This window comes from Schistocerca piceifrons, chromosome 3 (assembly GCF_021461385.2).
Source record: "Schistocerca piceifrons isolate TAMUIC-IGC-003096 chromosome 3, iqSchPice1.1, whole genome shotgun sequence".
Lineage (NCBI taxonomy): Eukaryota > Metazoa > Arthropoda > Insecta > Orthoptera > Acrididae > Schistocerca > Schistocerca piceifrons.
In genome coordinates, this window is record NC_060140.1 from 192,388,111 (window position 1) to 192,412,709 (window position 24,599).

A 24,599-nucleotide genomic window follows, 5' to 3' on the forward strand; every position below is an offset into this window, starting at 1 on the left:
TAAAATACGCACGTATAATCCGGTGTGAGGCGAAAGCGAAGCTTATACGGTTAAGGTGACGTAGAGCGGAGAAGTGTGCTGTAAAGTGTCTCCACAATCATCTGGGAAACCCATGTAGTAGTAATCAAGCACTTGCAGAACTTATTTACAAATAAATCCGGGCTGGGCTATAAAATTAGTTCCGTGTTATTTCAAATGCGCGTAAGTAAACTGTCAAAATTTCTATTTGTATGAATTTCATGCCCTGCTGTAGCAGGGAAAAGAAGGGAACCAGCGGAAAAATGCACCTATTAGAGCACAAAAAAGTGAATATATTCCTTTTTATTTAAAAAGACCCTGACTGAAAAGTGGGGTACCAGTTGCGTCATTCCACCTTCCTCAGAACCTTTCCTAAAATTTTGGCGTATGAATATATTCGCGCTTTTTATGCCTGAAAGAGAAGAAGACAGTGGCAGTGGCAGTGGCAAAGAAATGGGAAAGTAATAAATTTTTTTTTGGAGGGGGGAGGGGGGAAGGGACGAAACAGCGAGGTCATCGGTCTCATCGGGTTAGGGAAGAAGGACGTGGAAGAAAGTTGGCCGTGCCCTTTCAAAGGAACCATCCAAGCAATTGCCTGGAGCGATTTATGGAAATCACCGAAAACCTAAATCAGGTTGGCCGGACGCGTGATCGAACTGTCGTCCTCCCGAATGCGAGTCCAGTGTGCTAACCACTGCGCCACCTCGCTAGGTAAGTAATATATACTGGAAGATAGTAGATAGTGGTTGTGCTATAGAAAGAGAAAGGGGGAGACTGGCAGCGTGAGAGAGGGAGACTCTGGCAGTGGGACATAACTGACAGGACGACTGAAGGAGACAGTGCCAGGCAGGGGTGGGGTGGGGGGAGGGGGGGAATAAAGAGATAGAGAACGCAGAAGTGAGTCACAGTCATTGATAATGAGAGACAGATTATAAGACAGCGACAATCAGAAAGAGAGAAATAGTGAGAAGAGACAGAAGCAATAGGAAGGAAGGAATGAGATATTAGTAGTAAGCGAGTGGAGACTGCAGTAGTAGGACAGATCCAAGGGGAAAGTGGCTGTCACACAGGAGACAATGGCAGAGAGGCACAAAGCGATAATGACGATAAGTTGGGCTGAATGAATGAGTGAGAGTGAACAGCTGGGAGCGGATGAGTATGAACGATTTACAGCAATGAACTGTTGGTTGTAAGTGAGTTACAGTTAGGCGAGTTTGTGGGAGTTTGAGGTGAGTTTCATGTTTAAAAAAGCGCGAACATGTTCGCATGCCAAAATTTTTGGTAAACGTTTTAAAGGTGGTGTGGAAGGTAGAATAAGGCAGCTGGTACCCCACTTTTCAGTCAGAGTCTTTAAAATAAACAAAAACATAATCCCTTTTTTGTGTTCCGATAGAAGCATTTTTCTGATTATACAAAGTTTTATTGCGTTTAGAATTCATCATTCTGGGCAAATAACCCATCAAAATAGCAGGACAGCACCACCAGTAGCCGATACGCGAGCTCAGAAGCCTAGGAAAGGAAGAGGGAAGGAAGATTGGGTTCAGTGTCCCATCGACATCGAGGTCATTAGAAACAGAGCATAAGCTCGGACTGTGTCAAGAATGCGGAAGGAAATCGGCTGTGCCCTGTCGAAGGAATCATGCCGGCGTTTGCCTTAAGCAATTCGGTAAAATCACGGAAAACCTGAATCTGGGTGGACGGTCGCAGGTTTGAACCCGTCGTCCTCCCGAATGCGCGTCCAGTGTGCTAACCACTGCGCCATGTCACTCAGTTTAGGGACCGAGGCAGCGAGAACCAAAACAACGCTTACTTCGCCGGCCGGCAGAAGCTTGATCAGCCCTACAGTCATGGCGGCGGAGAAAGATCCCTGACAGCTTGCAGCACTGTTGCCAACTTCCAACTGCGAAGCGCTAACGGCTGCAAGCGGAAACAATAACCGCCTGTAGAGCTGCGACAACACTGGGGCGTTACCATGGAGACATTTACAAAATAGCGTTACGCTATTGGTTGAGGTAGGTGCACGAAGCTGCCGCACTCTGCCCACTGCAACTATCAGGGATCAACCAAGGTCGACTCAAATATAGCACACGCAGCAAGCATGGACCCATTTTCTTCCGTGGCCGCAAATAGTAGGCGACAGATTCTTCCGACGGCACTCCGCTTAAGAAGTTGCACAGCCAGTGCCGGGCAGTTGAAACTCTCTCAGGCGCCCACCAGCCAGGGAACGCCGCCGATGGACCCTACTTCGATTCGCTGGGCGTCCATGACTTCACTACACTATGACATGGCTTCACAAAGCTCTGACACACGTACTTTGCTATCACAGCTTGTTACTTTGTTGAGTTCTGGGACAGGCGTCCTCACACTGTGGTCCTTCTGGGCACAGGCTTTTACCTGTTTCGGCTCAGTGAAATTGTCTTCTACGAGAAATGGTTACAATCCTTGATTAGACTACTTTATTTATTTTATTTTTATTCGTATGGCTAGGGCCCACTGTCGGGCAGACCGTCCGCCGGGTGCCGCTCTTTCAATTTGACGCCACTTCGGTGACCTGCAGTCGATGAGGATGATAGGATGATGATGAGGACAGCAGTCCCTGCACGGAGAAAATTCCCCGACACATCCGGGAATCGAACCCGGGCCCAGAGGATTGAGAATTCGTCACGCTCACCATTCAGCTACCGCAGGCCGATATTAGACTACTTAAGTGTCCGAACAGAGACAGTTACCTTGTTGTTGTTGTTGTTGTGGTCTTCAGTCCTGAGACTGGTTTGATGCAGCTCTCCATGCTACTCTATCCTGTGCAAGCTTCTTCATCTCCCAGTACCTACTGCAACCTACATCCTTCTGAATCTGCTTAGTGTATTCATCTCTTGGTCTCCCTCTACGATTTTTACCCTCCACGCTGCCCTCCAATGCTAAATTTGTGATCCCTTGATGCCTCAAAACGTCCTACCAACCGATCCCTTCTTCTAGTCAAGTTGTGCCACAAACTTCTCTTCTCCCCAATCCTATTCAATACCTCCTCATTAGTTACGTGATCTACCCACCTTATCTTCAGCATTCTTCTGTAGCACCACATTTCAAAAGCTTCTATTCTCTTCTTGTCCATACTAGTTATCGTCCATGTTTCACTTCCATACATGGCTACACTCCATACAAATACTTTCAGAAACGACTTCCTGACACTTAAATCTATACTCGATGTTAACAAATTTCTCTTCTTCACAACGATTTCCTTGCCATTGCCAGTCTACATTTTATATCCTCTCTACTACGACCATCATCAGTACTTTACTCCCCAAATAGCAAAACTCCTTTACTACTTTAAGTGTCTCATTTCCTAATCTGATTCCCTCAGCATCACCCGATTTAATTTGACTACATTCCATTATCCTCATTTTGCTTTTTTAGCCAGCAGAATATGTTGTGACTTTTTCTTGTGTGTAACTCTAGTTGCTCTGGAACAGAGAAGCGTGATTTTAGTTGTTATTAATAAATGTTATGTTCCATGTTTACCTGGGAGTGAGTTCTTGCCCTGAAAGGGCCACTTCAATTATGATCGCAGGCTCTGTGAGAGAAATGAAATATACGTAATTGCATATTCTTGATGTGTTCATTGCAAATGTTAAGAACATAGTAAGTGATTTTGTTTCTCACAGTACTCCCTATAAGTAATGGTAGGTGGTCCTCAGCCTGCCTTTAGAGTGCATGTTTATGCCGTAGTCTCGCTGGTGAACATCAGCACCACACCTGTTTAGGGTAAACAAACTCAGTGCTCACTAGCAGGCCGCACGGGCACATTTAACCTGCAACTGTAACTTCATCACTACAGTGGTGAGGGTGCTTCTCTCTAAGTGAGAATGGAATCACTCAGGTGCAGACGAGGAAGACTCATGTACGAGTGTTGGAACTTAAATAGCGGCAACTATTTATTCTCAACCGATACAAAAGAGTTACATGTTTGCAGCTGTTACTGTCTTTCAAAGTAGTCACCAGCGTTGTGTAGATCCGGTTGCCAGCGATGAGGAAGGCGTAGTATACCATCAGCAGAGCCTGTTCTGTTCACGGTGCGAATGGAGCGGTCTACTGCCTGTCGAATCTCTGGAACAGATCTGAAGCAAATGCCACGAAGTGGTTCCTTCATCTTCGGAATCAAATCAAAGTCACAAGGACTTACGTCCGGGTGAGTATGGTGGATGGCATAGTGTGGTGTCACCGCCAGACACCACACTTGCTAGGTGGTAGCTTAAATCGGCCGCGGTCCATTTAGTACATGTCGGAACCGCGTGTCGCCACTGGGTGATCGCAGACCGAGCGCCACCACAAGGCAGGTCTCGAGATACGGACGAGCACTCGCCCCAGTTGTACGGACGACATTGCTAGCGACAATACGGACGAAGCCTTCCTCTCATTTGCCGAGAGACAGTTAGAATAGCCTTCCGCTAAGTCCATGGCTACGACCTAGCAAGGCGCCATTAGCCTTACCTAGTTTGAGAGTTATCGTATAAGTGTCTCAAGAAGAACGTTGTAAACCAACAAAGAATAAAGTTAAGTATATTCCAAAGCTACGTATTTTCTTTATAGCAGTCATAACGTATCCTGTTCCAGACTTGACGCCAGTCGGCGTGTGTGTACGCGTGCCTTTCGGCTTCCTTCTCAGTGTGGCGTAACTAGCTTGTTACGCCACAACACATAGTACTTCCCTTTCCCATCGACCGACAAAGCAGCCATAGCTTGAGCTGTATGCGGCCGCGCATTGTCGTGCAAAATGATGGGTGGGTTGCGCAGAAAGTGTCGCCGCTTCTTTCGCAAAGCTGGTCGAGGTGATGTTCCAAAAACGAACAGTAATACTGTGCATTGACGGTCTGCTGTTGAAGAACGTAATGCATTAGGATAACACCATCACAGTCGTACTCGAGAATCACCAAAACTTTGGACGTCTCCATTCGCACCATCAACAGAACAGGCTCTGCTAACGGTATACTGCGCCTTCCACATCGCAGACAACGGGGTCTACACAACGCTGGTGACTGCTTTGAAGGACAGTAACAGGTGCAAACATGTAACTCTTTTGTATCGTTGTGAATAAATAGTTGCCACTATTTAAGTTCCAACCCTCGTATACATCTATGTGCGTGTGGGACAAGCACAGGCGTAAAACGACTAGGCACAAGGCAGGCAGATGTAAATGCAGCTTAAGATGGTGGTACCCTGAAGACTTTGGACCATTAGTGATTTATGTCTGGCTCCTGCTAACTTTACAGCTCAAACAGTACGTATATTTCAGTAGTCGTTACATGTTGTAGTAGGTAGTGAATGTTATATTGTGCTGATGGAGATGGTTGTTTTAGACTTAGGCTTCACACAAGGAGGACAGAAAGAGTATTGCTTGAAGGGCCTCTCCGCGTCCCTTCCCTGGAATCTGGAGTGCAGAGATTTTATTCATTAAGAATTCTCAAAACCAATGATAACCGTCAGTTCTCTGAGATGTACGTTTTTTTTTTTTGCGTCGCCTATAAAATTTTGTTCTTGTGGCAGGCCACATATCGATAAAATATACAAAAAAAATGGCAGTTTTGTGTCTTCTCCCCCCCCTCCCCCCACCAGGATAAATTTATGCTGACGCCCATTGTTTCAAAATCCGCAAACAAACAGCTCTGAGTACAACGAGCTACCTAACGGTCCTTGGAGGAGGAGACGGTTGGTTAGAATTGGAAGTGAAGCAAGGAAAACAGTTAACAGTGCAGCCGAATGCTACTTTTCAAAACTGACACAGATTTTGTAGCAGTAAGTGCCATTATTGATAAGGAACGTGCCAATAAGGCACTTTATGAAACTTTTGCCCATTCATTAGTTCTGAGCGTCAATTCTTCTTTCATACCGATGATGCTCAGTATAAAAAAATACCAGATGTGCAACACCAACAGTCTTCTTCTATTACAGCCACTATAGGAGCCTGCATAGCTCCTTCACGGAATCTGTTTTCTTCTTCTCCTCTCAGAATCTCTTCATCCTTTCTTCTCTCCCGCCCTCCTTTCGATATCTTCAGGATCCTCTTTACCACTCCACTGATAACCCTCCAGATTTCTTCTCTGTCGTTGATCTCTGGCATATTGGTCGGTGTGTACTTGCAGCTCCAATTTACCTTCCCTTCCAGTTTGACCCTATGTTCCGACCAATCCTGCCTCATTTCAACAACTCATTTGGTTCATTTCTTTCCTCTCGTCTTTCCCGTTATTTCCTATGCTGTTTTACGCCATTTCATCCATATTCATCCTGATCACATGCTTAAACGCTATACAGATCTCTACCATAGCTGAAATTCTGATTTTTGCGTATTTTTCCAGGAGATAAAGATATTAAAGTGATTTTTTACAGCCACTGGCTGCAGACAGCACTTATAGCATCAACGTCGCAACTTTGGATCTTAAAGTCAGCTGCCAGATAATGTAAATCATGGCTGGTGGATATGCACTCACCACACCACTTGCGTTATAAGTTATGCTCAATACACAACATTTAACATTAAAAAGTAAAAAATTTATATGTGAATAAAGACAATTTTGGTCAGCTAGTTGCACTGATCCCTTGGGGTCTTCCAGCTAATAGTGCCACAAGATTTGATTTTTTTAAGTGTTCCATCAGAGTAATTGTGACATCCATTTTTGTTAACGGAACAATAACTGCAGACGGTGACAGTGCAACTTTGCTTACTCCGCAGATGACCCATCGCCAGAGGACGTCCGCCAGTTCGAGCGCGAGATCGAACTGATGAAGTGCGTGGGCCGGCACCCGCACATCGTGTCCATGGTGGGCTGCGTCACCAACCCCACGCGCCTCATCGTCGAGTACTGCGAACTCGGCGACTTGCTGCACTTCCTGCGCAGGGCGAGTTCTCTTCCTTGTTTCCTTTCAGCCTACTTAGACTCTGATTGGGAGAAGCGCACTTCGTAGATGGTTCAAATGGCTCTGAGCACTATGGGACGTAACATCTTAGGTCATCAGTCCCCTAGAACTTAGAACTACTTAAACCTAACTAACCTAAGGACATCACACAACACCCAGCCATCACGAGGCAGAGAAAATCCCTGACCCCGCCGGGAATCGAACCCGGGAACCCGGGCGTGGGAAGCGAGAACGCTACCGCACGACCACGAGATGCGGGCGCACTTCGTACATATTGTCTGACATATATGTGTTCACGTTTGTGAAAATCTACACTAGAGATAGACCTTCTCTCATATTCCAGTTCAATCATCACTTTTATTATAAGGCGGTTTGTTTCTGTACCATTAACCTAGTTAAGATATCTGACACACAAGGAACGAAGCTTCTGTCATTTCTGATAAACAATTTTCTGTGGCATATTAGTGACTGATTTTCGATCTTGAACAGTATCCTTATTCATAGGCTGGTTTCATCAAAACTGATCAACTCAATGACAGTGGACGAGCAGTCTACCAAAAACGTTTTCTTGCGAGTGGTAGCCAGTAAGGCTAAAACACTGAGATTGTAGTGATAGTAGTTAAGCAGTACTTCATTAGAATTTGAAGTTTGCACCCTCATCACCCATGATGAAATATGGCAAGTTTTCGATATATGTACAGGAAATAATTTAACACAATTTATATACTTCTTATCAAATCGATTGTCCATAAAGTCTTGCTGTTATTTCCAAAAATCATAACTTGGAAAATATTAAAGAGAGAGCAACGTTGTTTGTTGTAAAACTTTTAGTAAGTCTCAGTTTTTTCTTAGTATTAAGAAAGTAGTCTTAATAGCGTTTTTTATTTATTTAGTGCAGACCGGTTTCAGCCCATCGCAGGGGCCATCTTCAGGGCGAACATACGGTAGACTGCTGGTGTCGTCACGTCTACCAAGGTGTGGCACGAGACTGTCGGCACTAAATAAATAAAAAACGTGATTAAGACTGTTTTTTAATACTAAGTTAATTTATATTAATCGCTGTTAATCCAGAACCGTGTTGTCCAAACATCTCAGTTTTTTATGTTATGCAAGAATTTCAGTGTGTGACCCACCTGTCACTCGAAGAACACAAGGCAGTATTAGAGTTGTGCCCATGTATAAGTCAGCATTGTAGCATCAACAGTCCTCTTTGCTTCGTTGACTCTTGCACGAAAGATAACAATGCCATTGACTGGTGTTGTGTACATTTCATTCTTGATGTAACCAGACAAAAACAACACTAATGGTGTGACACTGGAAGTGTGTAGAGGTCACGAGATGGGACCATCACGACCCATTTACCTCTCAGGAAGTGGTTCATTCAGAACATACTGCTCGTTCAAACTCCACTATTGGTGGGGATGGTTCATCATCGTCGTGGAAGATGGTGGACGGCTGCATCTCTTCGCTATTATTTTCTCTGTGAAGAAAATGGGCCGATCGCCAGATCGTACATTAGGCTACATCAAACATGAAGCTTCGGGCAACCACGAGTATGTTCAAGTGCGTTCTGGTTGTTTCCAGAGCTCCAAATCATAAATTTATGGCGAGTCGTATGTTAGAAATGTAGAATGTTGCTTCATCTGACGAATGGCTCTTTTTGATCAAATGATGATTGGTGCGAAAACAAAGACTCTCTGTAAATTACTCAATGGATTTTAGCCCGAATTTTCGTAGCCAAACGAAGAGCGGGAAATGAACCAATTGACTAGAATGAGGCCTAATTATGAAAAAAAAAAGTTTATTTCCTTAAAAGTAATCAGGGTAACACAGAAAAAAATAGTGATTTGAGGAAATTTTTTTGACCGAATTTTCATATCCAAAAGGAGAATGATAAATGGACAAATTTGGCATGAAATTGACCAGCATGACGTCCAGTTTTGCAAAAAAATATTTAATTGCTTTAAAGTAATCATGGAAATTAAGAAAAACATAACTAGTTATTTGAAGGAAAACTGAAATATTTCCTGTACAGCTGCTGTTAGCTAGGTAAATAAAGTGTCAATAAGTTCATCTCTTCAAGGCCTGCAGTAGCTGCTTCACGCACAAAAGGTAACATTGGCTTGATATTTAATTGTCAAAAAGGCTTTCTTCGAATCAAGTATTTTATTTGTGACATTTCTACAACAGATGACTCTAGCAAGACCAATAGGTGCCAACAAGATCATGCTTACTGAACAAAATATGAAAATAGAGAATAAAAAAATGAGAAAAGAAATTAGTGAAATGTTTTGTGAAATTATTTGTGCAAAAAAAAAAAATTGAACATATTAGAGAAACATTTGACTTGCCTTTCAATGAAGTTCTAAATCACGCACAGCAAAGGAGATGTGTCAAATTTTCTATAGTTTGTTTCATTTCTTACTTTTAGAAAAATAGTTTCACAAAACATTTGACTTCTTTTTTCAAAATTTTCTTAATTCAGGTACTCACTGTCAGTATCTGTAGAGGCCAGCATGGAACATGCAAGTGCATGCAGCACAGGACTATCATTTTGTTGCAGTGCTTGGACCATGAACACATGGTACGCAAAATGGGGTAACCGCTTATGGAGAGTTGTTCTTGCTTCCTGCAATTCGCGTGGTGCACGACGAATTGACTTCAGGAGCTGCGATGAAATGCAGCTGGTACTCTGTGAACACGTGTTTGAGACACTGGCGGACGTCCACTCCGAGGAAAATCTTTGACACTGTGTGCCTGTTTAAAGTTTTTGAATAACTTCATTGTGCTCGTTTCTGCTGGTGGTGTCCTCCCATATCAGCATCGGTAACTCTGCTGTCACACTGCACTTTCTCCTGATCTGTCGCCGTTTTGATGCCCTCCAAGTCAAATATGCAACAAAGGACGAAGGAAAAGTCTTTGAGGGATGCTAAACTTTTTATAAACCACGTTTCTCTATCTCGGATGGTTTACAAGTTACGATTTTTTGAATTGATAGGAGGCTTTGTGAATACCCTGTATTTTTATTCCCTGAACTGCGCGGGGTACATAATGGAAAATAGACTACTGGCCATTAAAATTGCTATACCACGAAGATGACGTGCTACAGACGCGAAATTTAGCCGACAGCAAGATGATGCTGTGAGATGCAAATGATTAGCTTTCCAGACCATTCACACAAGGTTGGCGCCGGTGGCAACACCTACAACGTGCTGAATTGAGGAAAGTTTCAACCGATTTCTCAAACTCAAACAGCAGTTGACCGGCGTTGCCTCGTGAAACGTTGTTGTGAGGCCTCGTGTACGGAGGAGAAATGCGTACCATCACGTTTCCGACTTTGATAGAGGTCGGATTGTAGCCTATCGCGATTGCGGTTTATCGTATCGCGACATTGCTGCTCGCGTTGGTCGAGATCCAATGCCTGTTAGCAGGATATGGGATCGGTGGGTTCAGGAGGGTAAAACGGAACGGCCTCGTATCACTAGCAGTCGAGATGACAGGCGTCTTACCCGCATGGCTGTAACGGATCGTGTAGCCGCGTCTCGATCCCTAGGTCAACAGATGGGGACGTTTGCAAGACAACAACCATCTGCATGAACAGTTTGACGACGTTTGCAGCAGCATGGACTATCAGCTCGGAGACCATGGCTGCGGTTACCCTTGACGCTGCATCACAGACAGGAGCGTCTGCGATGGTGTATTCAACGACGAATCTGTGTGCACCAATGGCAAAACGTAATTTTTTTGGATGTATCCAGGTTCTGTTTACAGCATCATGATGGTCGCATCCATGTTTGGCGACATCGCGGTGAACGCACATTGGAAGCGTGCATTCGTCATCGCCATACTGGCATATCACACAGCATGATGGTATGGGGTGCCATTGGTTACACGTCTCTGTCACCTCTTGTTCACATTGACGGCACTTTGAACAGTGGACGTTACATTTCAGATGTGTTATGACCATGGCTCCACCCTTCATTCGATCCCTGCGAAACCCTACATTTCAGCAGGATAATGCACGACCTCATGTTGCAGGTCCTGTATGGGCCTTTCTGGATACAGAAAATGTTCAACTGCTGCCCTGGCCAGCACATTCTCCAGATCTCTCACCAATTGAAAACGTCTGGTCAATGGTGGGCGAGCAACTGGCTCGTCAGAATATGCCAGTCACTACTCGTGATGAACTGTGGTATCATGTTGAAGCTGCATGGGCAGCTGTACCTGTACACGCCATCCAAGCTCTGTTTGACTCAATGCCCAGTCGTATCAAAGCTGTTATTACGGCCAGAGGTGGTTGTTCTGGGTACTGATTTCTCAGGATCTATATACCCAAATTGCGTGAAAATGTAATCATATGTCAGTTCTAGTATAATATATTTGTCCAATGAATACCCGTTTATCATCTGCATTTCTCCTTGGTGTAGCAATTTTAATGGCCAGTAGTGTAGTTGCTCTCAACATGACAACCGATTAAAGTGACATTGCCGGAGTTTCATGGATCTACGTGCACAGAAAAATTTGAGCAAGCATGCACAGTAGATGCAGATCTCTAATATTTGGACATTTTATGAATGCATATGAAAAACAAATTATGAAAGTAAGTGTACTAGATTTTTGTATATAAAAGTGTATTTGAAAAAAGTGACTTGTTGACTATTTTTCCACATAATCGGTATCCCGTTCAGTGCATGTGGTGAGCTGTGGCACAAGCTCCTTTATGCAATCCTTGAAGAACTCTCCCAGCAGCTCCTCTCCCTTTTCCAGAACCTCTTTCTGCACCTGCTCATTGGTTGAAAATTTAATTCCACTCGTGTGCCTTCAGGGAGGCGAAAATATGATTATGTAAAGGCGCCAAGTCTGGGGAGTATGGGGGGGTGTTCAAAACATCACAACCAAATGAGTCCAAGAGAGTCTTTTTGTCCAAGGCTTTGCGAGACAGGCCTTGTTGTTCAACAGGTGCACTCCTCTTGTCAGCATTCCCCTCCTTTTGTTTGAATCCTCCTTTCGAGTTTTTTGGGTCTCACAATGTTTTTTAGCAGATGGGGAATTGGTATGACACGTTGTGATAACTTGTATTTTTGTCTCAGGCATGTAATGGGACACCAACGTTTCATCTCCAGCACAATAGAACTCAGAAAATCCTCACCTTCCAAGTCAGGTCATTCAAGCAACTCTTGGGTGCAACTGACCGGATTTTTCTTTGACTGCTCTGTCAGCTGTTTTGGCACCCATCTTGTGCACAGTAGCCAGTATCCCAGCGTTTCTGCGAGTGTCTCGTATAAGAAAGTTCTGGAGAGTTGTGGTAACATCGCAGAAATTTCGTCCACTGTCAGTCAGTGATCTTCACGAACAGTTTCCTCGAATTTTGCAGCAACTCATCTGTCAAGGTGACAGTTCTTCCAGTTATCTATTCGTCATGAACATTTGATCTGTCTGCACGAAACTTCATACACCACTTAAACACACTCATTCTGTTCGTAAGACCTTCACCTTAAATGTTTTTCTTTCGAGGAAAAAATTTCGATAGGTGTTAATGTTTCCGTGAGTAGGAAACAGATTACAGCTCATGGTTCCCACTTGGGAGTATTTCTTACCCCATCTTCCACACAATTATTTTGCGCATGACAAGCACTGTCTTCTTGCAATGCTTGATCTGGTCTTGAGATACCCCCCCCCTCTCCCCCCACCACCACCACCACCACCACTCTCTCTCTCTTTTTTATTGGGCTACCACTCAGCGTTGCCAAAACTCAGAAAATTTTGTGTATCATTGGCATATACTGATAACTGCTTCAGCTGTTAGAGAAGAACAGTGATAAATTATCCTGTAGCTATTTTTATTTAACACAAGTTCAAGCAAGTTAAGATTTTAAATTATAAATATCCTTATGTTCATGTTGCAGGCCTGGGTAGCAGTGTCACAGAGAGAATCCTGCTGTGACAATAAAATAAAATACGCACAGCTTCTTGCAACTCCAGGTATTTTATTCATAACTGATAATTTGTAGATAGAGCCAAAGTGTTTTATTGTTGGATTTGCTATCAATTATGTAATTGCATGATTTAATTGTAGTTAATGTTATCATTTCTCATGTTATATCATAGAAAATTAAAAATTTCTTTCATTTAAAATTTTATGAAGTATATTTGTTGTTTCAGATGTTCCCAGTACACAAATGACTCACATTTTTATACTGATCCATTATATTTGAGAAAAAAACATTAATTTCTCCTTCTGGTCTGGCAACATCAATATTTTAAATGAAAAATTAAATGTACACAGCACAAAACATCATTTAAATGTAGTAATATCCCAATAACCACACACTTATACAAGCACCTCAACCATAATGGTGTAGTCTGCAATGAATAATATTGTTAAAACGGGCTCGTGTTATATTTCAGTGTAAATTTTGAGAGTGTGAGATCCAAGAGTTAGAGTGAGATATTAGTATAATAAATTGAAGAGTTATGGATAACAAATTTTCCAAAAATCTATTTAATCTTCTTTTCATATATTTTGACCTCAATACACTGATGATACTATAATATGTATTAGTTTAATTACTTTCGGAGAAAGTTAACAGCTTTCTCATAGTAGTACACTTTCATGCCATGGTTTGACTCTCATTTAAGAGCTGCTCATTTGTTCATTCATTCATTCATTTACGGCCCCCAACTGTACCTTACCCGACACACCAGAATGATAGTTGAATGGGCCTTCAACTAATTCTTTGTTTGATCTTAATCTCACCAGCACTCAAATCATGCGATTACAAACAAGCAAAAATGATCAGCCAGTAGACATTAATGGCCATACACTAAATGAAACACTGTACAAAAAATTCCTTGGATCCAGATGGATAATAAATTCAACATATCAGATAGACTAATCACAAAGCTCAGTTTGGTATGTTTTTCACTCAGAAGTATCTTGTTGTATATTGACCTGAACACAAAGGTATTGGTTTATTTTGTATATTTCCATTCTCTGTTGTCTTGTGAAATTATTTTTTGGAGCATGCAACCTTTATAATATGCTCACTTAAACAAATAAGTTATAACTTCATCTGTGAATTGACATCCTGGTTGCAGAACTTAATCTCACATTTGCATTTGAAATAATGTCTTTCGCTTGAAAATAACTACATAGTGTATGATGTTGAACCAGTGCAAAACTGTTCCCTTTTTTTAAATTAAAATTCATGTACTGTAGTTAACTTGTAGAGCTTGTTAACAGCAGAATTAAATGAATGTAAGTAGGTGGAGTTGACTGATTAAACTAGAAAACATTGTAGTTTATAGTTTCAAATTAAAAAGTTTATCTGAAATAAAACAGAAGTCCTTTTCCAGCTAAAAAACGTACAAGCAAGCTGGTAGCCAATGTACTCAGTGCTTTGCAAGTACTTCACTGAATGAAGAAAAATGTTCATTTTCTTTGCCTATTATTTCTTTTGTCTAGGCTCTTTGTGAAATCTTTGGAGTTCACAGTATAAAATGCTTCACAAAAACAGATTAAGTCCTACACAGACTACTCTAACAAAATTTATAGCTTTTGACTACACAGCTGTAAACCACCCAGAAACTAAAAAGACCACCTCATCTTCACTGTGTCCCTACATGAAATCTTCTCTCAACCTTCTACCAGCACGAAGTCTTTTTCCATCCCCAAACAACTACTCCTGTCCAACCCTTCCATCCTGTGTGCTCCCCTGCTACTGCAGGTATCTAGCCTGTCATTGACTGCCACTTTTACTGCCTTTCTTCCAGCCAGTCTGTCACCAGCAATGTATTTTATTACAATATAAAATTTACAGCTCTTGTGTGTATTAGCTGAATGACATAAATGTCTTATATGAAGTGTGCTAAAATGCACATAAGTTGATGTTATACAGTGTATGAACAATTGATTATTTCTTATATAAAGTTAAATTAGTAGTTTGCAACATTTCTGAGTTATTTTTTCATAAATAGTAAATTAAACCAAAAGATAGGTTTTTTTTGTGTGGCCCATCTTCCACAGCAGCAATTACGTATAAATTATTGCAATTAAAATCTTAACCTCTGTGAACAAAGAAGGAAAAGGAAGTGGACTTCAGAATATGTGAACAAGAGGCAAAAACACCACTAAGTAAATTGTATGCCAATTTTATTTTTAAAAAAATGCTGTTTTCGACCTAGTGTAGAGACTTATTATGTACACCATACTTCCATAATGAACACAGAAGATGCTTTATAAATGAAAGTGATACATGGTTGCTGAAAAACATTCTTTAATTGTATTAAGCTCAAGAGGTAAAAGCCAATAATAATTTATATAAACCACAAGAAATTATAGATACAACTCATTACTAAGGTGCTATATATGGTGCTACTGATAGTTTATTTTATCTGTACCATTTCTTGTACTTAGAACTGTAGGTAGACATTTGAGAAAGAATTTTGTACTGGTCTTACTTTTACATAATTGGTTAAAGGTAATGAGATTCTTAATTTTGCATGCCATGGTGTGGTTTCATATGTTATTCTGTGCATCTGAGCAATAACTCCATTCAAACATCTACATGTAACTTTTCCTAAGACTTTCCTATGTGGAACCCACTTTGCTCAATATACTAAGCTCATTTTAACTGTGTTGGGCACTCAGAGCTAAGTGATACAGAGATAACATGTGTATACTTCTCTTGTTAGAATTTCATAGAATACTCAAAGCCAACAAAAGTGCTCACTGTGGAAAACTCTCTCATAGGCCAAACTTTCTAACAGAAGGCTACAATATTGTCCAGCATTTAGATTTCAAATGGGGAGAGACCACCCCTTACTTCCTTTGATTAATTTTTGGCAACATTCAACAAATAAGATTTTTCGGAGGTTGCTATAAAAGTCCCCAACAGTTCCTCTTTCTTTTTTAGCCCCATCTTCAAACAAATCGAATTATATGCTGAGTCTATACAAAACATCCCTTGCAACATGACTTTAATGCAAACTGTAGCTAGGGTGGTGAAATGTGCTTTGAAAGCTTCATCTGCTTTTCCATGAATTACAATTTTTTTACAAATAATATCTTTCTTCAGGTACTCCAGATGGATACTATAATCAGAATGCATGTATTGCCCATAACCACATGTACGACATGCAAAATGGTAAGTGGCACTGAATTACACTATTATTTTACTGGCAAGTAAGAAAGCCTATCTTTTCACTTCATATTTCTTCCAAATTTACAAGTACATTGCAAAGTAATGCCTGATGAAGGCAATAAAGCTACTACAATAAAATATCAAGTAGCATACTGTTTTCCAATTCTCTGCATAGTTTATTTTATAATTCAAGGACAATAATAGTGATGTGAGTAACAGCATTGCTTTAATACTTTAAATCTTTAAAAAGTCTGATGCAGAAAGTGGGAGATAGGAAGAACTAACAGTCATGAAAAATGGCTATGGGGACTTGTCGTATGAATAATTTAATGAGGGAGCAAGCAAAATGGAAGTTATGTTATGGCTTAACATCTTGTCAGTATTAATATTATTAGATAAAGAGCAAAATTTTAGAAGTGGACAATGGTAGGGAGGACATTGGAAAAGCTTTTTCCCAGGAACACACACTTCAAGAGATTTAGCAAAACAATGGGAACCTTAATTGGGGAAAAGCTAGATCAGGTTTTGCATTCCAATTAGCCTGAAGGGGTGGAAGAGTAATGTAAAATTTCGAACGGGGGAACTTGTTAGAAATGGCACACTGTATACTGCAAGAATGAGGACCAGTTTAAGGTGAAATCAGGTTGATGCTAATTGATGAAAAGGGTTAACAACAAAACACAAGTGCATTTATTTAATTAAATAAAATTGTAATGCCAAAATCACTAATATAATATGATATACTTCTTTCTTATTATTAGATAATTTGATTGATATGTAATTCAGCAAGGTTAGTTTTGAAATCTTAAGCTTTGAAAAAGTACCTCCTTCTTAGATTAGTTGTTACATTTCTTTCAATTTATTTTAATGAAAATAAAGTGTATTATATTCTAATGCAATATTTTATCATGTCTTAACAAATAAACAGAACTAAACTCAAATGAAGCACAAGAAGAAGACAATGAAGTTGCTCTGAAGCCCTCAGACCTACTGTCCTTTGCACGGCAGATTGCAATGGGTATGGTAAGCAAGTCACAATGGTCAGGAATAGCTATCATACTTTTATAATCATTTCATTTTGTTTCTTGTTCTAAAACAGAATAATACTACAAATACCTTAGATTATTCACAAGGCACAGCATCTCCTTTGGTTGTTTCATCAACCATCAAGTGATGATGCTGTCACTTTTGAAGTAAAAAAAGGAAGGAAGATTAGCATTTAATGTTCCATCAACACTGAGGTTGTTAGAGATGAAGCACTAGCTCGAATGGAACAATTGTGTGCAAGTTAAATCACTAGGTCCTTCTCAAAGAAATGACCATGAAATTTACTTTACAAATATAGGAAAATCAAATTCTGGATGGTCCTGATTGCAGCAAGTCTCATGTCTTATTCTTGCTTGATCATTATTACTAGTTCTTTTTGAAGTAAAAAAGGGTATTTTACAGAAATTCTTCAGTCATTGTGCCATTCTCCTCACATTGTGATGAAGAAATAGAAGATTGCTATGAAAGGTTACAGAGACTGTGTACAACAGTACACCTCACTAAAAGATTTAGGATGGGAAGGTAAAACAAAAGTGGATAAAAACCTAGAATTTTTTCTTTAGAAAAATTTTTGATTGGATAGTGCAAATAACAGAGGCCATATATTAGTGAAATTAAGCAAGGGAAATTGATTGTTTTTCCTAGACCAGTCCTTCTAGAATGAAAAAAAAAAAAAAAAAGAAAAAAAAATGAAAAACACAAATGGAAGGACCAAGTGGAACTAAAAATGAAATTGCACCTAATGAAAGAAATTGTACAGGATGTGATAGTCACAGACAACTTTAGAATTTCTTGTAATCATAAATCAGTAGGAAGCAAAACAATCAGGTAAGAAATGTAGATTATGAGAATTTATTTAATAGTAGTTGGACCATATTAAAATAAGCAATAAGTTAATTGTCTTAGAATATGAAAATTATACAGACTATAATGTCTCTGACCTGGGTTTTCTGCTCTCTGTGGCTGCTTTTCTTGGTGTCACTCTTCCTTCCATTACTTGATTTAGTGAGCACTTTGTTAAATAACGAACAGAATAGGCAGAAGTCAACCTGAGATCTCCTCACATTTATTGATACCAGAAATACACCCCCCCTTTTTTTTTAAAAAAAAAAAAGTGCATTATGAAGGAGTTATGGAAATTGGTCACAAACTGATATTCATAAGGTATCAATGGATAACAGAAAATTGTAAACTTTGGGACATGTCAATGATGTGTAAACACTACACACAGATTTCAGCATTTGAGAGAGGACCTATAGCTGGGCTCAAAGAAGCAAGTTAGAATAATTACCAAATTACGCGATATTTGAACAGGAGTGATGTCACTATTTGACAATCTTAGCAGGAATGGGTGAACCATGGTCAAACAGTGTTAAGAAGGAAGCAGCCGACCTACAGAGACGACATAATGTGAGGACCAAGCAATCATCAGAGGGGCACTCAGAGCCCTGGATTTTTCATTAACAGCAATCCAGTATGCAACTGGTGCTTCAATGACCACAAGGAGCATAAATATATGGCTCTCTGAAAGTGAGCTGAGTTCCCGGCACCCTGTATGCCAACAAATATTGACGTCTGTACACCAACAACCGCGTCTACTGTGGTGTCAGGCACATTCAGCCAGGAATCTCATTGACTGGGGTAGAATTGTCTTTAGTGTTGAGTCCTGCCTCTAATTGAGCCCCAATAACCAGCCAAGATGTGTCTGGAGACACCCCGGACAGCAGTAGGATAGCACCGTAAGGCCCGACAACCAGGAGTAATAATTGTCTGGGGTGCCATTACATTTAATAGCAGGACACCTTTGGTTGCCATCTGTGGTATCCTTACAGCACAGCAGTACGTCAGTGATATTCTAAACCACGTTTTGTAGCCCTTCGTGGTAAGCCATCCTAGGCTTACATTTCAGCAAGATAATGTCCACGTGCACACGGCGAGAGTTTTCTTTGTGCTTGTCAAATCCCACATTGGCCAGTAAGCTCACTGGGCTTTTCCCCAAATGAAAATGTTTCGAGCATTGTGGGCAAGGACCTCCAACCAGCTCGGGATTTTGCCAGTCTAACACACCAATTGGACAGCATTTGTCATAATATCCTTCAGGAGGACATACAACAACTCTGTCAATCAGTGCCAAGCTGCATAACTGCTTGAATAAGGGCCAGAGGTGGACCAGTGCATTATTGAGTTGCCCAATTTGTGAAGGTCTTTCTCCTGAATAAAATCATCCAATTTTTCCGAAATTGTAATCATTTGTTTGTCTGTACATCCCATCTATCAATTTCCATCCCATTCAGATAATTCCTTCATGGTGCTTCCTTTTTTTATGTGTTAGTGTTTTACAATGGTCAGCTTGTATTTATGGAGCTAATGGAGCTATGTAGTTTGCATATTACTAGCCTGCACATCACTCCCACTCTGATTTGCAGAATGGCATCATATTTACAGTGCACATTCAGTACTGAGTCCTTTCTGATTAACAACTTGAAATTTACAATTTGGTGACTAACCGCAGACTGAATCACAACATAATTGTATATTTTGACTCACAGAGGCCTAGAGGTGTTATCAAACTGACGACTTAGCACATAACATATGCAGTAGTTGGAATTATCATCCCAGAAGAAGTTCACTTTAAATGATGATTCAACTTCAGAATGGCATGCTGGGAAAGTTTCTCAAAAGAATTTGACAGTGAAGTTGTAAAACTTAAAGTGACTTCAAAATTGTATGAGGATTTTGTAGCCGTAGCAAAAAAGATCTCTTAGAAACACATACCTCATAGGTGCAGAACACGATACATGTTTGGTCTCAGTGAAGACAGTTAGCCTACTTAAGATCTGTCAAGACAAATGCATAAGAGATCCACTAGCTGAAGACACCACTGAAGCAGGTGAAGAGCTGATTACATGTATCACAGAAGGAAAGGTAAAAATGCCCACATCTTTTAGGGAATCTAGATATGGCTCAAAACAGTAGTGGGGCATGTAAACTAATTAAAAATCTAAGCAATGATCCTAAAAGAATTGTTAGAGGAATTCCCTTTTTTAACACCAAATGAATAACTCACCAAACATTTAAGAACAGTGAAACCCAGAAGAAACCACAAATTAAGAAATTTTCATGATACATTGAGGAAAATAACTTTCTGAACTTTCCTTTTACAACAATAGAGCTGATAGTGCCATAACGCAAATGAAAAGTAACAGAGCTGCAGGCCTAGATGATATAAGAAGGGAGCAGCTGAATAAGTTTGGACCAAAGACTATAAAGTGGTTGGTTAAATCAATGAATGAGTGTGTTAAATCTGCTCATATATCTGAAGTGTAGAGAAAAGCACATGCCAGAGCTAATGTCACGCTGGGTAAAGAACATAAAGATCCAAAGACTTTTTGTCCTACCTTTCTTTGGTGCCACCTGTATACAGTCTTTGATTATACTGACAAGGATTTCATCAAGTGTGGATGGACCAGGTTCTTAACTTCGAAGATTGGTATAAGAAAAGCTTATCACTGGTGAAGTTTATGTAGAGCTCAATGCTGCGTAGGACATGGTGAATCACCAAAGACTTATCCAAAGCTATATGAGATAGCACAAAATTTCAGACTGACAACTGTAATCAGAGGTATGCTCCATAGAAGAAGAGGCTGTTTAATGTCGCAAGGTAAGAAGAGCCACTAGGGAAACCAGAAAAGTGGACTACCTCAAGGCAGTGTGTTGTCACTGAATCTCTACATCATATATATGAATAATCAGCCAGATTTTCTAGTTCAAAGGCAATTTATCTGTATGGATGACACAGCTGTGATGGTCCAAGGCAGTAGCTTTGAGGAAGAAAAGTCAAAGTAAGCAACACTCTTGAAAGGTTAGGAGAATATCATGATCTGACCCATCTCAAGCCTAATCCAAGAAAGACCCAAATATATGTTTTCTACTTAAGAAACAGAGATGCCAAAAGAAAACTGAATATTAAATGGAGAGACTAAGAAAGTCATTACTGTGACACACCAAAACATATGGGAATTACTCTGGATCGCACCATATGTTTTAGAATGCACCGTATGGGTTTTAAAGGAAAAATCTGCAGTAGAAACATCTTGAGAAAGCTGCTAAGTTATGTGTGGCCACCAGATCCCCATTTTCTCCCGTCAACTGTGCTGGGACTTAGTTTTTCTATGGAAAAATACAGATCACCAGTTTGGTAAGCATTGGTCCACACCAAGCATGTGGATGTTGTCTTAAATGAGTCAGTCTGCATAGCTAATTGGTGTCTTAGACTAACCCCAGTCCCAAACCTTGTCCAGCACCACACCACCACCCATAAGATGCAAAGTGGTGGGAGAAATAAAATGGAAGAAGCAGATTGAAAACCCAAAATACTTTATGTGCAAATACCGAGCGATCAAAAAGTCAGTATAAATTTGAAAACTTAATAAACCACAGAATAATGTAGATAGAGAGGTAAAGATTGACACATGTGCTTGGAATGAAATGGGGTTTTATCAGCAAAACGTTAGTGACTGTGCACGATAATCGTGTATAAAAGGAGCTGTAATGAGAGAGAGAGAGAGAATCAGATGCGCCAGCAGCCACAGCTTGTTGACGTTACGTGAAAAGGCACTTTTAGTGAAGCTGTATTATTAGAATGGGGAATGTGGTAGTTCAGCATTACGATCCTATCGCCATAGGAAGGGGATTCAAATGGGTAAAGGTCCGTTGACAAATGCAGCTGTGGCGAGAATGATTTCGAAGTTCGAAGCCACGGGTTGTTTAGACGATAGACCCTGTAGTGGCCGACCGAGCACAAGGCGTAATGCTGCTGAGACAGCTCAGCAAGAAATGAGACTGTCGTCTATGCACGGGGAACTCAGCGCTCGTGCAGTCGCACGTCGCATCGGCATTCCATATCACTTGCCCGCGTAAGGCAAAGGTCCCGAGTTCGAGTCTCGGTCCGGCACACAGTTTTAATCTGCCAGGAAGTTTCATTCCATATACTATTGTTTGGTTGGCACTTAGGCGTACCCTCCGATGCCATATGTACAAAATCCATCGGCATCATGGACTGTTACCTGGCGATTTAGTGAAGTGGAGGGCATTTGCGGTGTGGGCGCTTCAAAAGATGGCGGAAGATGACGATTGGTTGAGTAACATGTTGTGGACCGATGAAGCTCATTTCACGCTCTGAAGGTCTGTCAACGCCCACAACTGCAGAATTTGGCCTACCAAAAATCCTAGAACTGTCGTGGAAACTCCATTGCACAACGAGAAAGTGACTGTATGGGTTGGATTTACCACATCTACCATTATCGGGCCTTTTTTCTTCGAGGAAATGTGTGATTCTGGTTTTGTAACTGCTACTGTGATGGGTGAGAGGTGCGCTGATATGTTACAGAATCGCATCATCCCCAGCCTGGCTGATAAACACCTGCTGGAACGTACGATGTTTATGCAGGATGGCTCTCCACCCCATATTGCTAGACGTGTGAAAGATCTCTTGCGCACGTCGTTTGGTGATGATCATGTGCTCAGCTGCCACTTTTGTCATGCTTGGCCTCCCAGATCCCCAGACCTCAATCCATGCGATTATTGGCTTTGGGATTACCTGAAGTCGAAAGTGTATCGTGATCGACCGACATCTCTAGAGATGCTGAAAGGCAACATCCGATGCCAATGCCTCACCATAACTCCGGACATGCTTTACAGTGCTGTTCACAACATTATTACTTGACTACAGCTATTGTTGAGGAATGATGGTGGACATATTGAGCGTTTCCTGTAAAGAACATCATCTTTGCTTTGTCATACTTTGTTATGCTAATTATTGCTATTCTGATCAGATGAAGTGCCATCTGTTGGACATTTTTTGAACTTTTGTATTTTTTTGGTTCTAATAAAACCCCATGTCATTCCAAGCATGTGTGTCAATTTGTACCTCTCTATCTACATTATTTCGTGATTTATTCAGTTTTCAAATTTATACTGACTTTTTGATCACACGGTATATAGCTTCAGTACATCATCTCAGATTTATAAAAAGCTTTTTTTGCAGCAAATTTTACCATTAAACATCAAGCCAGATTTAGATGTGTTTTTCTGAGGCAAGAAAGTGCTTCTAAGCAAGAGAACTGCACTCCAAGGGAAGAAATGTACTGCAGTTGCCACCTACCTTAAATTATTTGGAGAACTGTTAATAGATTAGGAACAGGAGGCTCTTGGTGCAGAATGAACTTGGTCACGTGGTAGTATGAGGAGGATGTTACATCCAGCGGCAGAGTAGTCCAGGCACTAACTACCCTACTAGTATCCCAAAACATGGATGAATCCTGTACTCAGGTAGAGATTTTAAATGTCACCATAAACAGCTGAAAGGTTGAAGAATTTTGGAGAGGAAAAATGTGATGTTTTTCTTCTGGACACGGAAAATAAAGTAAACAGAAGCAAAGACTCTCTTCAGTAACACATAGATGTTAACAATATAAACTACCGTTGCTGACTGACTTGCGCGTTGTCCTGTATTTCTACTTATTGATGTGCATATAAATAAAAATTTTTGTTATATTTTCATATTGCCACAGAAGAGAGCAAAATAAGACAGCATAAAGTTATAGTAAACAAAACATAGTCTGTTAAACACATCACAGTTGGGCCCCAGTGACCGATGCAGTCCCCCAGATATAATAAACTTCTTAGTGTGGCTCCTACTTATAAGAGCAAAAAGGAAAGCAGATTACTTTCTTTTTCAGAAATACTGCCATCAATCTAAAAACCATTATCATCCATTTTTGAACCAGATTCTTTAAGTAGCCTCAGAATTTCTTCATCAGTCAAACTGTCCCCCATTTTATGGCAAACTTTTGTGATCAAGACAACTATGGAAGTGCTCTGCAACAACAAGTGTGCAGGAACTGATCATGCATGTAATATGGTTTTCAAGTCATATACCACTATGAGGAAGCGGGAACATCTGTTTAGCAGCTCTCCAAAGTACTGAAAGAGTGAACATCTAACTTCAAGCCATCAGTGATCGAAAATAATGCATCGTGAAGTAACAGCCAGAAAAGCTGTGCTCAAAGATTCTTCAAGCACTGACTGTTAAGAAAATTATGATGTGTCCATAATTTCTACAGGCAGCAACCAGAATGTGTTAACTATATCTTTTTCCAATCATCCAATTCAAATTTACAAGTACTACTTTATGCATATTATTTCTGCTTTTGTGGCTGCTCAAAGAACCTGCCTAAAATGGATAAAAAATGTTTTCAGGATTGGAAAGTTGAAAAACTAACAGGTTCTCCTAGTGAATGAAGGCAATAATGAAACAAAAAATTCAGCTACCAAAGACTGCGACACCGAATTTTGGGAATAATCATTACTTAAAATTCGAATGTTCTGGAACATGGGAACATTGATTACGAATAGTTTTAATATATGCTGTTTTTCAATAAAGTAAAATGCTAAGAGAGAAGAGATGAATGAGGGATTTCA

At 40.5% G+C, this 24,599-nt stretch overlaps 1 protein-coding gene across 1 annotated transcript in view; it reads left to right on the plus strand.

The window, feature by feature from the left end:
* LOC124788508 (macrophage colony-stimulating factor 1 receptor-like) overlaps window positions 1-24,599 on the plus strand; it is a 335,265-nt gene that overhangs the window by 242,542 nt on the left and 68,124 nt on the right. The window contains exons 13-16 of the mRNA XM_047255777.1: window positions 6,743-6,909; window positions 12,834-12,909; window positions 16,005-16,073; window positions 16,999-17,093. Of these exons, the coding sequence (XP_047111733.1) occupies window positions 6,743-6,909; window positions 12,834-12,909; window positions 16,005-16,073; window positions 16,999-17,093 (407 nt within the window). The remainder of the gene's footprint in view (window positions 1-6,742; window positions 6,910-12,833; window positions 12,910-16,004; window positions 16,074-16,998; window positions 17,094-24,599) is intronic.